The sequence below is a fragment of the Python bivittatus genome, unplaced genomic scaffold (assembly GCF_059951505.1).
Source record: "Python bivittatus isolate LINGU-HERP-01145 unplaced genomic scaffold, Pbiv_v1 ctg000170_np1212, whole genome shotgun sequence".
Lineage (NCBI taxonomy): Eukaryota > Metazoa > Chordata > Lepidosauria > Squamata > Pythonidae > Python > Python bivittatus.
The window spans coordinates 1,861,031-1,874,358 of record NW_028277039.1 but is presented as its reverse complement, the minus strand read 5'-3'; the positions used below and the strand labels follow the sequence as shown (position 1 = coordinate 1,874,358).

The 13,328-nt window shown below is 37.1% G+C and overlaps 1 protein-coding gene across 3 annotated transcripts in view; it reads left to right on the top strand.

Annotated features, from left to right (window-relative positions):
• Positions 1 to 13,328, top strand: part of GARRE1 (granule associated Rac and RHOG effector 1) — a 144,600-nt gene that overhangs the window by 105,542 nt on the left and 25,730 nt on the right. For all 3 annotated transcript variants that reach the window (XM_088135504.1, XM_088135502.1, XM_088135503.1), the window contains 4 exons: positions 1,316 to 1,522; positions 11,828 to 11,974; positions 12,140 to 12,235; positions 12,338 to 12,499. In XM_088135504.1, the coding sequence (XP_087991630.1) occupies positions 1,316 to 1,522; positions 11,828 to 11,974; positions 12,140 to 12,235; positions 12,338 to 12,499 (612 nt within the window). The remainder of the gene's footprint in view (positions 1 to 1,315; positions 1,523 to 11,827; positions 11,975 to 12,139; positions 12,236 to 12,337; positions 12,500 to 13,328) is intronic.

The following is a 13,328-nucleotide window of genomic DNA, read 5'->3' as shown; positions in this document are numbered from 1 at the left end:
TGGACCAGAAGGCTCTCCTCACAGTCACTCATGCCATTGTTACCTCCTGTTTGGATTACTGCAACATGCTCTACATGGGGCTGCTCTTGAAGACCATTTGGAAGCCTCAACTGGTGCAAAAAATGTGGCTGCATGGGTAGTAAATGGTGCCGGATATATGGCACATGTAACACCACTACTACAGGAGCTGCATTGGTTGCCAGTGTGCTTCCGGGTACCATTCAAGGTGCTGGTTGTTACCTTTAAAGCCCTGTGTGGCTTAGGACTGGGTTATCTAAGAGTCCATCTTCTCCCAATAGTTTCTACCTGTCCAATTCAGTCTAGTAGATTGGGGATGCTGTGGATCCCAGAAGCCAAGGAGTGTTGGCTGGTGGGGACCAGAAGGCATGCTTTTTCAGCAATAGCCCCTGCCCTTTGGAACATTCTTGCTTTGGAGCTTGGGATGGCCCTGACCTAGTAGCCTTTTGCAAGGCTTTAAAAACATGACTCTGTGCCTGAGCCTGGGGTCCCAAAAGTGTTAGGGTTCCCCATTATCTGGTTGCACTGTTAATTTTTATGTAATTATTATTATAATTCTCGGCTGCCTATATGTTAAATTTGTAATGGTTTTAATGGTTTTAATTATTGAAATTGTTCATTGCCCAAAGTCACTTGGATTGAGATGGGCAGCTATAGAAATTGCATATAAACAAACAAACAAACAAACTTCCCTGCTCTCCCTGTTTGCTTGCTTAATGATTACAGTGAGGATGGTAGTGTTTAATAACTTAATTGATAGTATGTGTTTTCTTAAATTGACAAACTACAAAAAAATATCAAGGCTTCAATAAATATATACTGCAGTTTAACATTCCAGGTTAGAGAAATTCATACTCATGTTTATTCAGGAATATATTCCATGATATTCCATGTGCTTATTTCTAGTTTAATATGTATAGCTTTGCAGTCACAGCCTGACATTTTAATACTGTAAACAGTGGTCTTTCAGTATAGTAGAGGGATGCTTTTATTAATTTTAAAATTATATAAAGGATAGTAAAACAAAATTTCTCTCAAGTTGAGCTTGATTTAGGATGATTTTGTGAACAGTGTTTTCTTTTGCATGGAAGTGGGCTGCCACTGAAAAGCTGAGTGTGCTTGGGCTGGTTAATATTTGGGTGAAAGACCACTAAGAAATTCCAGGACTAGGGGGAAAAGTCAAAAAGGAGCCAATCAGATATTTTGCATGTGAAGATCTAGTTTGAGTACTTCCAAATAATTGCACAAAATCCCCCATTCCTGACCTAATGGTGGCCTATTTTTTTCATTTTCACAGGTACTTGGACGCTGCTTTTTGACCGTGATGCAGGTTCATTTTCAGTTTCTATCCCAGGCTTTGCAGAAAGTCCAACCAGTGGCTCAGTCATGCTTCACTGAGGCTGCAGCCCAGGAAAGAAAAAATTCTAGCATGAGTGAGATATCCAGTGCAAGCCCCACGACTGAACTAGACGAAGCAGTGCGGTCATGGAAGGGAGCAACAGAGGTAGGAATGTGCTGCTGTGTGCAGATGTCAGCAGTTCTAAATTCAGGCTTCTGTCTCTAATCAGAAAATTGTTGCCTTTCTCTTCATCTGTCACAGAATTGATTTTGGTCATCTTTGTGACAGCTAGGTTTCCATGTGCAGAAAATTTCTCGGTGGTCATGTTCAGAAGACATGCTTAATTGGGTCAAAGAGTTTAGTGGGCTGTGCAACAGGAAAGTTGACCCAGCCCCTTCAAATAATGTCCTAGAACTTGATTTCTTTTCATTTTTTCTTTGTCCTTTCTCACAAAATTCTTCAAAGTTTTAACAAGTCTCTTTTGTAAATCCAAAATAGGAAAGTTATCCAGGTCACTCTTCTAGTTTGTTGTTTGTATATTCCTTTTAATTATTAAGACATCAGCCAGTTTCATTTGTATGTACAGCGTAGCATCTATTTCCATATCATTCTTGTAGCCTGTCATTTTTAAAACCACTTTCAGATCAGTCTCAGTCTTGTCCAGTGAAACTTGTTTCTCTTCCATAACATCTTTTAACACAGCCTATATATAGAGGCAGACACTCTTAAAATTAATTTCTGGGTCTATTGTTCAAAAATATCCTTCAATATGTCCAATGTTAAAATATTTTGCTTCATTTGTATTTCTAAGTCAAATTTAAGTGTTGTTCTCCTTTAATTGTAATTTTTAGTTCCTTCTGGTTCCCTCTAGTGTTCAACTTTCAAAGTCTTATCCTTTTTTTTTTTTTTAAAGAGAATTCAAAACAAAAGCATTTTCTCATGGGAAGGATTCTTATAATTAATTCCAAAATCTTATTTTAAATCCATCTGGACCCTTAGTCCATTTGTAACTTTCCAAAATCAAAATTCTAATCACCCTTTTGTTGTTTATTCCAAATGATTTTTTTTTAAGTCCTTAAATTTGTATTTAAAACTTCTTTCGCTAGGGATTGAAGGAAACTCACTCAGTGCTGTAAAACGTATTGATCCAAAGGTTCCTAATAGCTGAAAATCAGTTAACAAGCAATTTCTGAAAATGATTAGAAAAGGAAGTATGCGAACCCACTGTCCTTTTGAAGGCGCTGACTGCAGTTTGAGCAAAAAGATGGCTATTCCCTTGTCTCCCAGAGCTCTAAACCCACTGGATACTGCTGTCTTGAGATCTCCTTGTGAGGAGCAACTTTCTGGAGCACTTGTGGGTGATCTCAAGTCATCTCCTTGTCCAGAGAGGAATTATGAAGACCTGGTCTACTCACTGGCTCTTTCATGGTCATTGGTTCTGCTTTTAGTTTGCCATTTCTTTTGTTAATAGTAAAAGGAAAGAATATAAAGTTGGTTTATTTGATCAAGGTTACAATAGATACATTATCATCTTTGGTAATCCTTAATGAACTTTTGCTGTTTTTGTTTTTGTTTGTTAAGGATTTGTTTATAGATACATGGGATATGGGAGGAAGAGATCATTTGTTTTATTTTCAGAGAAGGTGATAAGTTACTAAAATTGTTTATACTTGTGAAGGGGGAAGCCATTTCTTTATATATTTCTTTTCTTTTTCTTTACTATATTCATATTTTTTCTTTTCTGTTTTTCTATTTTTTCTTTTCTGCACTATTTTTTCTTTTTATTCTTTTATGATTTTAGTTTGTATTAGTTCTTATCTTTTTAATTGGAATTTTTAATAAAATTACTATTAAAAAAAAGAAAAGTTGACCCACCCAATCAAACTTAAAGGGTCCACTTTTAGCCCCCAATGGCCCCAGTAACTCTCCTTGATCAGCTAATGTCAGGCCTAGCCCAAGGAACTCCAAGAGACCATGTAAATTCAGTCCAGCAATGTTTATTAGCTACAACCTCTAGCAAGAATCTTCCCAGACTGAAACCCCAGCTCCCAAGTAATGCCAGCCACAACATTGTGAATTCCTCAGGGAGGTGCCAGTCTCATCCTCTTATCTTTCCCATGCGCCTCAGGAGATGAAAGAAAATGTTTTTCTCCCTGAGTCTGGCCTTCATAATTCCATTCCATCACATCTAAGTGGTTAAAACAGCTGACCAGAGGGATAATGGATGCTTCTAGTTTTACAACAGAGACAAAATCCTAGAAGGCTCTATTGATACTTCATTTCTGTGGACATTTAGGTCCACAGCAGCACTGACCCTGACCATGTATTGGGTTTCGATACTGTTGACCATAGTATCCTTCTGAGCCAGCTGGACATTTGGAATACTGTGCCCAGTTCTGGTCCCCACAATACAAAAAAGATGCTGAGGCCCTAGAAGGAGTACAGAGAAGAGCAACAAAGATGATAAGGGGTGTGGAGGCTAAATCCTATGAAGAATGGCTAAAAGAACTAGTTATATTTAGCTTAATGAAGAGAAGACTGAGGCAAGACATGATTTATTTATTTATTTTTCAATTTTATATATGCCACCCATCTCACTATACAAGTGACTCTAGGCAGCAGTCTTCCAATACTTGAAGGGTTGCCACAGGGAAGAGAGTATCAATTTGTTCTCCATAGCGCCTCAGGGTAGGACAAGAAGCAATAGGTGGAAGCTCCTCAGAGGGAGATCCAACCTGGAAATGAGGAGGAATTTCCTGACAGTGAGGACAATTAAGCAGTGGAACAGCTTCCCTCCTGGAGTTGTGGGTGCTCCATTACTGGAGGTTTTCAAGAAAAGATTGGACAACCAATCTTTAGGTTGGACTGGAAGACCTCCAAGGTCCCTTCCAACTGTATGATTCTATGATTCTTTGAGTATGCTGATGATACCCAATTATATCTTTTGACCTGGGCCATCCAAGTGAGGCTGCCAAGGGTGTGTCCCAGTGTCTGGAGGCTGTGTGGATGGGGAAGAACCATCTCCCAGTCAATCCTACAAAGACCAAGTGGCTGTGGGTGTTTGAGCCACTCAGATCTAGGGATCTTCTATCTTTAACCTTGAATGGGGTAAAGTTCTCCATTCAAGAGTGGTGCACAGTCTGGAGGTCTTCTAGGCTCATAGCTCCTGCTCAATGAACAGGTGGCAGCTGTGGCCAGGAAGGTATTTGCACAGCTCCCTCTGGTGTACCAGTTGCAGCTTTTCCTAGATCAGGAGGCCCTTCAGACAGTAACTCATTCCCTGGACACCTCACAGCTTAACTACTGCAATGTGTTTTACATGAGGCTACCTTTGAAGATCACCTTGAAGCCTCAACTGGTCCAGGATGCAGTGGCATGGGCAATGATGGGCATGTCTCAACATGCTCATGTAATAACTCTGTTTTGCAAGCTGCACTGGTTGCCAGTTTGCTCCTGGGTGTGATTCAAGTTGATGGTCATTACCTATAAAGCCCTATATATTGTATAGGAGAGTAATGGCTTTCTCCTTGCAGCCCTGCCATGCACAATGTTGTTCAGTGTTCTCCTGATGGTGGTCTCATGAACACTGATATTCATCAATGCAAGGGAGGCCTTTTAGTGCCTTAGACATTATCCTAGGGTTCTTGGAAGTCTCCCAGAGTATTATACACCTTTTTCTTGATGCAATCTTGGTTGGTCTCCCATTCCTGGGGAGGGTAATAGTGGTGTTGAATTGCCTCCATTTGTATACAATCTGCCTGGCAGTGGACTGGTGAAGTCCAGACTCTTTGGAAATAGTTTTGTAACTTTTTCCAGCCTGGTGAGCCTCAACAACTGCTTTTTAGAAGTCCTTAGAAATCTCCTTTGTTTGAGACATGACACACTTCCACATACCTGCATTGTGAAGCTCAGACTGATAGTGAATACCCAAGATTCTGTTCTTTAAATAAGGCAGGACCTTCCACACTCACACCTGATTATCATCCCATTGATTGAAACACCTGACTTTAATTTCCCCTTCAAATGAACTGATAATTCTAGAGGTTCACTTACTTTTGCCACACGCACATATGTAGCTTTGGATCATTTTCCTCAATAACTAAATGAACAAGTATAATGTTTTTTTACTCATTTGTTTAATTGGACTCTCTTATCTAGTTTTAGGATTTGTGTGGAGAACAGATCCCGTTTTAAGTCATATTTATGCAGAAATATTGAAAATTCAAAAGGGTTCACAAGCTTTTAAGCATGTGATTGCTAAGATTTGACACTAACGTGATGGCATATAATTATTTAGTCGATGGTGATGATGAAGAACAACAACAACCACCACAGCCACAACCAGGGATTGATTTACTCTTGTTTTGGAGAAAAATATTAAAAATGGGATGTTGGAAAAGAAGTGAAATCTCCCATCCTCAGCTGGAGAGACTAAATAGCTGATGGGTGACTGATTAAAACATCTCTATTGCTCCCTTCCAGAATAAGTCAATCGACCAGGGAAGTATGTGATGTGACTTCCCGATCTTGTACAGACATGGCCTATATAGAGGACTTCAGTGATGGCTTTTCTAAAATGTAGTTAGGCGTGGTCTGGTTCAATCCTGTATTTGCTGCTTTGTCTGCTGTATTGTTAACACACATCAGATTGTGAGGGTACACAGATCATCTCCTTGTAAAATTATTAAGAGTTACATTTGCATAGGGGCTTTAAGGTGAAGTTCTGTGGTGGATCAGATGTTTCCGAAGGAGCGGAGATGGCACTGCAGTAGTGAACGGTGGCCAGCGGTGATTTCTGGCTGGCGAAGTCTTTCCTGATATAGGAGAGACCAAGAGATCACCCACCTGCACCCTGGACTACTGTTCCTTGACCGTGGGATGGAAGCCCTGTGGTTTTCTTGTGAGTTGAGTGGCAAGGGGTTGAGGGAGGAACAGCAAGCTCACACATGCAAGCGCAGCCTTTTAAAGGATGCTAAGTTTAACCACACCTTCATTTTCTTAATCATTTTCGGATACAATCAATTTACAGTTGAAAAAAGGTATTTGAAAACAGTGGGACAAAGAGAACAATCTCTTGGTGAGTCAGCCTTCCTTCCAAATTACAGAAAGTAAAGCAAAGAGGAAAATAAAGACTTTAAAACAACAGCAAAAAGCTTACAAAATTTTGACTAAAAAAGTTATAAACAGATAAAGGGGACTATACAAATTTGAAATATTAATATTTTGGCAAAAGTGCTTTTGGTACTATTTGAGATTTTGCTGAAATGGATAAATTGACTTCTTTGATTAAAGACATTATCTACATTTATTGATGACTGGAAACCTTTTATGAACTTTTTGCGTGAAAATTTAAAAAAAAACTTGTGATTTATGGTTTTGATGATTAGATAGGATAGATTATAGAAAGAAGAGTAATATGTAACTTTAGGGAGAGAGATTAAAATGTATTCGTACTTATAACTGCTGTGAAGAAAATCAGAAGCCACTTCTTTATATCTTCTTTCTTTTCTATTTTTTCATTTCTTGCACTTTTTGCTTTTTCTTTGATTTCTTTCCTTTTCTTTCTTTTCCCTACTTTATATTAGTTTGTATTTTCTTGTTTAAAAATTTTAATAGCAATTCATTGAATTGAAATATATATAAAAAGTGCTTTTGATGCTATTTGGAATTAATTAGAGCAGCACTTTGTGGGAATTTTGATTGTTTGACATTAAAAGGAAAAGACAGTTGGTGGAATTTACAAAACAAGGAGATAAGTGTAACGTGAGATCGACTGTGTCATTAAAACTAGATAGATTGGACTAAAGCCTTAAGGGCATAGAAGAGGCGAAAGAAGAAGAAAAAGGAGAGGCTTGCCTTTTACTTCCATCTTCATAATTGATTTACTTTTACTTTTGTATTGTAAACAAAAGAATGGCAACCACCAGAAAAGCTGCAAGGCTTGGTGAGGGAAGGAGTAGATCATTGGAGCAACTGACAGAAAAGGGGATTACTCCAGAAGTATTACAAAAGATGTTTGAAGAAATGGGAAAGCAGGTATCTGTCAAATCTATGAGCTGGTTGCTTTTGAAGTGAGAATGGAAGAAAGGTTTGTAAAGATGAAAGAGGAGATTGAAGAAGTTACAAAAAAATTAAATCTATAGGAAAGCTTATGGAAGAAGTTAAACAAATTAAGGACAAAGTGGAAATTGTAGAATGTAAAAGAGAAATAATAAACAGAGATGGAAAAGGACTTAGACAATGTAGCATTATGGAACTGAGAGAAAAAGAATTTTCCTTGAGACTTGCAGTTCCAGAGGATCCTGGAGAAGACACCAGAGAAAAGGTGGTTCAGTCTCTAACAAACCTTTTTGGAATAGGATAAAGATGATATGGAGGCAGAAATTGACAAAGTGTATAGAATCAACATGCAATTTGTAAAATTAAGAAATGTACCAAGGGATATTCTTATACACTTTATTCAATCCAGAAAGCAAGAGAATTCTTAGAAAAATTTAAAGGTGAATTGGAAGAAATGTAAATGGAAGTGAAAAAGGCCCTAAGCAACAGCCACAAGAAATTGAGGAGACACCAAATTAGGTGCTACAGGTATTGACTTTTCTAAGTTTTTGGCATAAATATGGATTTTAAATGTCGAACATGGAATATAAATGGAACAAATGCTCCTCAAAAAAGAAGAAAATTTACAAGAAATTTATATTAGAAAAAAGGATACAAAATATTTGATTTGCAAAAATTTAGGTGAAGAATTTATTTCAGCAGGAGCCAAAAAGAGAAATGGAGTTGTATATAAACCCCCAATTAGCTTGTAAATGCATGGAGGTACAAAAATGGTGATGCAAAAGAATATAATAATTTTTTGAAAGACATAGATCTTTTTCAAGAATCGATATGTTTTGGATATCTAAGAATTTGGTTACTAGTGTCCATAAAAGTGGAGATACTGTCAAAGACCTTTTCAGACCACAATCCAGTGACTTTAGCATTTAGAAGGAAAGTGAGTTCCTTCAGATGGAGGTCAAATGAAATATTGTTGCAGAAAGAAACTATTTCTCAACAAATTAAACTCTTACAATGGCAATTGTCCATGTTAACAGTAAAAGAAATGAATGTAAAAATGAACTATGCAAAACAAAAGAACCCTAAGCCAGGGAAATGGTTGATATATAAATTGAGGAAAGAAAAAGAGAAAAATATTAAAAATATTAAAATTATAAGATGGAAACACCATAATAACAGAAAATTGAAAGACACAAAAATATTTCTTCAGTGTTATTCTAAATTATATAAAGGAGAAGTTGTTTTCCTGGCAAAGGTTGATGAATATTTAAAGAAACCAAGATCTTCTGTGAAGATCACAGAAAAACAGAAACAATGAATGAGCCTATAACAATAAAGGAAGTTTGTGAAGCCATAAAAAAGGCAAAAATAGGGAAAGTGCCTGGATCAGACAGTTTACCAGCCTCTTATTATAAACATTTTGAAGATGAATTATTATAACCATTGCAATGTATGATGAACTCTATTTTACAGGCTGGAAAGATACTGGACAGTTGGATGGAGGCTAATAAAGTATTAATACCTAAAGAAGGTCAAGATTTGACTTCAGCAAAAAATTACCACCCAATATCATTATTGAGTAATGACTATAAGTTATTTACCATGATTTTAGCAGAGAGAATGAAGATGGTTTTACAGGACTTTATTCATGAAGATCAATGTGGGTTTTTACCCAGAAGATAGTTGAGAGATAATATTAGAAACATATTTGATATTTTGGAATACTTAGAACAACATAATGAAAAACAAACTGCATTGATTTTTCTAGATGCAGAAAAGGCCTTTGACAATTTGAACTGGACTTTCTTGTTTAAAATTTTGGAAGATTCAGGCTTTGGTGTGAATTTTGTTTACACCTCACAAAAGGCACAGATAATTGTAAATGGAGAATTAACAAAACCTTGTGAGATACAGAAAGGGACAAGACAAGGATGCCCCTTGTCACCATTGTTATTCATCTTAGCTCTGGAAGTAATAGAGATATAAGACAAAATAATTGCTGGAGTGAGGATTGAAAGGGAAACATACACATTTCAGGAGTTTGCCGATGACTTAGTAATAATTCTGGAAAATCCTTTGGATGGAATAGAAATATTAATGGAAAAATTAAAGGATTTTGGTGTGTTAGCTGAATTTAAAATAAATAATGAGAAAACAAAGATGTGAACAAAAAACACGAGGATGGAAGAGCAAAAACAGTTGATGGAAAAAACTGGTTTTAAGGTTGAGAAAAAAGTAAAAATACTTGGGTGTTACTGTAATGCGAATTGTATGTCATTTCAGAACAATTAAGATATAGAATGAAATTAAGGATATGCTAAGATAGGAGAAATTACAATTGTCATTGCTAGGGAGAATTTCTGCGATAAAAATGAATGTATTGCCTAGAATGATGTTTTTGTTCCAACTGATGTTAATAATAACAACAGTTGTTATTTTGACAACTGATGTACCATTTAAGCAATGGCAAGAAGTTATATCTAGGTTTGTATGGCAAGGGAAAAAGCCAAGGGTTAAATATAAAATCCTCCAAGGTACAAAGGAACAAGGAGGATTGGAATTGCCTGATTTGAAATTGTATTTTGCAGCCTGCTGCCTGGTTTGGATGAAAGAGTGGATGCTGCTGGGAAGAGAATTTTAGAACTAGAAGGGCACAATCTGAAGTTTGGATGGCATGGCTTTCTGTGGTACAATAAAGTTGAAGTTAATGTAGATTTTAAAAACCATTATGTTAGGAGTGCCATATAAAGAATATGAAATAGATATAAATCCAGGCTGTGCCCAAAAATAACCTTATTGGTTTCAGCACAGGAAACATTTTATAAAAAAGAAACAGCAGGCAAAGAGAGATGGTTAACCTATCAAGAGTTGTTACAACAAGAGCATGGAGAATATAAGATGAAATCAAGAGATCAATTGACTGCAGAGGGATTTAGTTTTCAATGGTTTTTGTATGCACAGTTAAGGGAAAGATTCATGGTACATAACAGGACATTTGGAATTGAACAGTACAAGACAGAATTAGAAATTGAACTATGTACAAATTATGAACATGTAATTGCTAAAATGTATAAACTTTTGTTGGAAATTTGAAATGAAAGTAGAACAAGTGAAAGAGTGTATGATAAAATTGGCTAAGAACTTTGGACATAATATACTGGTGGAACAATGGAAAAATACATGACTGAAAGGACTGAAATTTACATTGTTATAATTTAAATAGAAGTTTTATAAAATGATGTATCGTTGGTACATGACTCCAGAAAAATTATCTAGAATGTATAAAGGTACAGACAGTCCCCAGTTTAAGAATGAGTTCTGTTCCCAAGGTCTATTCTTAAGTTGAATTTGTTTGTAAGCTGGTATGGTATTATTGTATAATACTGTATAAGTAGTATTATGTAATGAACTTGAACCATTGTGTACTTAACTCAAAGTTTGCTAAAATAGGCTCCGTTCTTAACTATGGGTCGTCTGTAACCTGGGTGTTCTTAACCTGGGGACTACCTGTACTTCAAATTTATGTTGGAAATGTGGAAAACATGAAGGATCATTTTATCGTGCCTGGTGGACTTGCAAAAAAGCCAGACAATTTTGGGTTCAAATCCATACAGTGATACAAAGAATTTTAAAGATTAATATTCAATTGAAACCAGAACTCTTCTTGTTGGAACTAATAGATAGACAATTAGAAAAGAATTATGGAATATTGTTTTTATATATAATAACTGCTGGAAGATTATTATATGCACAAAATTGGAAAGACTCTGAAATGCCCACATTGCAGTAATGGCTGGTGAAGATGACAGAATTAGCAGAGATGGCAAAACTGACTTGTTTGATTAGAGAAAGGACAATACCTACATTTATTAGTGACTGGAAACCCCTTATGGACTTTTTGCTGAAAAAAGAAAAAAATGAACTTGTGATTTATGTGATCATTAGAAAGGGTAGACTATGGAAAGAAGGAAATTATGTTGTAACCTTAGAGAGAGAGGGTAAAATATAAATGTACTTGTAACTGCTGATAAGAAGACCAGAAGCTGCTTCTTTATAACTTTTTTCTCTCTTCTCTTTGCACTTTCTTTTTCACATTACTTTCCTTTCCTTACTTTTCTCTTTCAAAATTTATGTTGTTTTTTATTCTTTTAAAAATTTCTTCAGTAAAAATTACCCCAAAAAAGTTATATTTGCATAGATACTTTGTTTGCCTACCGTTATGAGGGGATCTTTGATCAGAGCTTGTGTTTGTAAAAGCAAAGCTGCAGTTGTTGTATCTTTTTCCTAAACCATGGCTAGTGTCCCAATATGAAATGTAAATTATGAAATTTAACTTCACTAAATAATTCAAAATTGCTTTTGTCATTTTGTTATTTTGTCTCCTTCAAATTTTCTGCAACCTATTTAAAGGCCACTTCACGGCTTCGAGAGAAAGAAGGAGGTCGTGATGGCTGTTTGGCTGGAATCGAGGTCCAGCAGCTCTTCTGCTCCCAAAATGTGGCAATTCCAGAGCACCAGCTAAAAGAATTGAACTTGAAAACAGACAGTGCTTTACAGGTCAGTTTCCCTGATGTGATTATTTTCTTTATTGTTTAGGCTGCTCATAACCACAGGTCCATGTTAAGGAGTGATTGAATAGTGGGGCGGTTTTCCTTTTTCTGGTTTTATGAAGTAGACGGTCAGTTCTGGTACTTATTTATTTCTTTTTTATACATATATTAGGCATATAAGATTGCTTTGGAAAGTTTGGGTCACTGTGAATATGCAATGAAGGCTGGTTTCCACTTGAATCCAAAGGCAATTGAAGCAAGCTTGCAGGTAAGAGCCTGTTTCTCTGGATCCAGGCAAGATGGATTAAGAGAGGCAAGTCTGGTGAGTGTCAATTAAATTATGTATTGCTTTGGTCTTTTGTGTCTTAAGGGCTGTTGCAGCGATGCCGAAGCCCAGCAGACTGGACGGAGACAGACTCCCTCTCAGCCGATTCAGTGTGAGCTGCCAACAGTTCCCATCCAGATAGGGGCCCACTTTCTGAAAGGAATATCCTTCAATGAATCTGCAGCAGATAACTTAAAGCTGAAAACGGTAAGGCTCTAAATCAAATAGTTTGCATTATCAAATCTTTTCCTACTGAATAAAAGTTCTGTGCTGAAAACATATAGGCAGAGAGCAAGCCTTTGAAAATTCGTGTTACTGGGACAAGTACATTCATGAGAAAGTGAAGTGGAATTGGGGGCAAAAAACTGATTATGTTCAATCAAGAGAACCTCCTTGCCATTTTACATGGGCATCTTTTCTGCTTTGTGTCATGCCATCCTGAACCTTTCTGACAGTTTCCTCTTGCTTTCTGAATAATTCAGAATGGCTTTGTATGGTCATGGTTTGCCTCCTTGCCTTAGTCTGAAGAGAGATGGGTAGCACATTTTTAACTGCAGGGACATTCCTCCTGTCATCTCACCTGAACTTACCTCTGTGTATTGGTCCAACCTCCCCCCCGCCCACAAGTCCTCCTGTGCTGCCTCATTGTGGCACAGAGAGTGTTCCTGGGAGGGATGAGCGAAGAAGGTTGGGAGTGTATGCCAAGCGTATATACTCCCAGCAGGGTCACCCAAAGCGTGAAGGTCATCCCAGCTAAAGCAAGCAGGCACCTGTATTGGGCAGCAGCGATATAGGAAGATGCCGGAGGCAAAGGATCACTTTAGTGACAATGGCAAAGGCATCAATTTATATTGTGCAGGAGAAGGCAATGGTAAACTGCTCCTGTATTTTTACCAAGAAAACCACATGGATAGAAAATATAAAGTGATTGATGATATAGTGCTGGATAACAGGCCCCTCAGGTCGGATGGCACTCAACGTGCTGCTGAGGAAGAGCTGAGGTTCTTTCAGCATACTAACGGTGTTTATGGCGTGG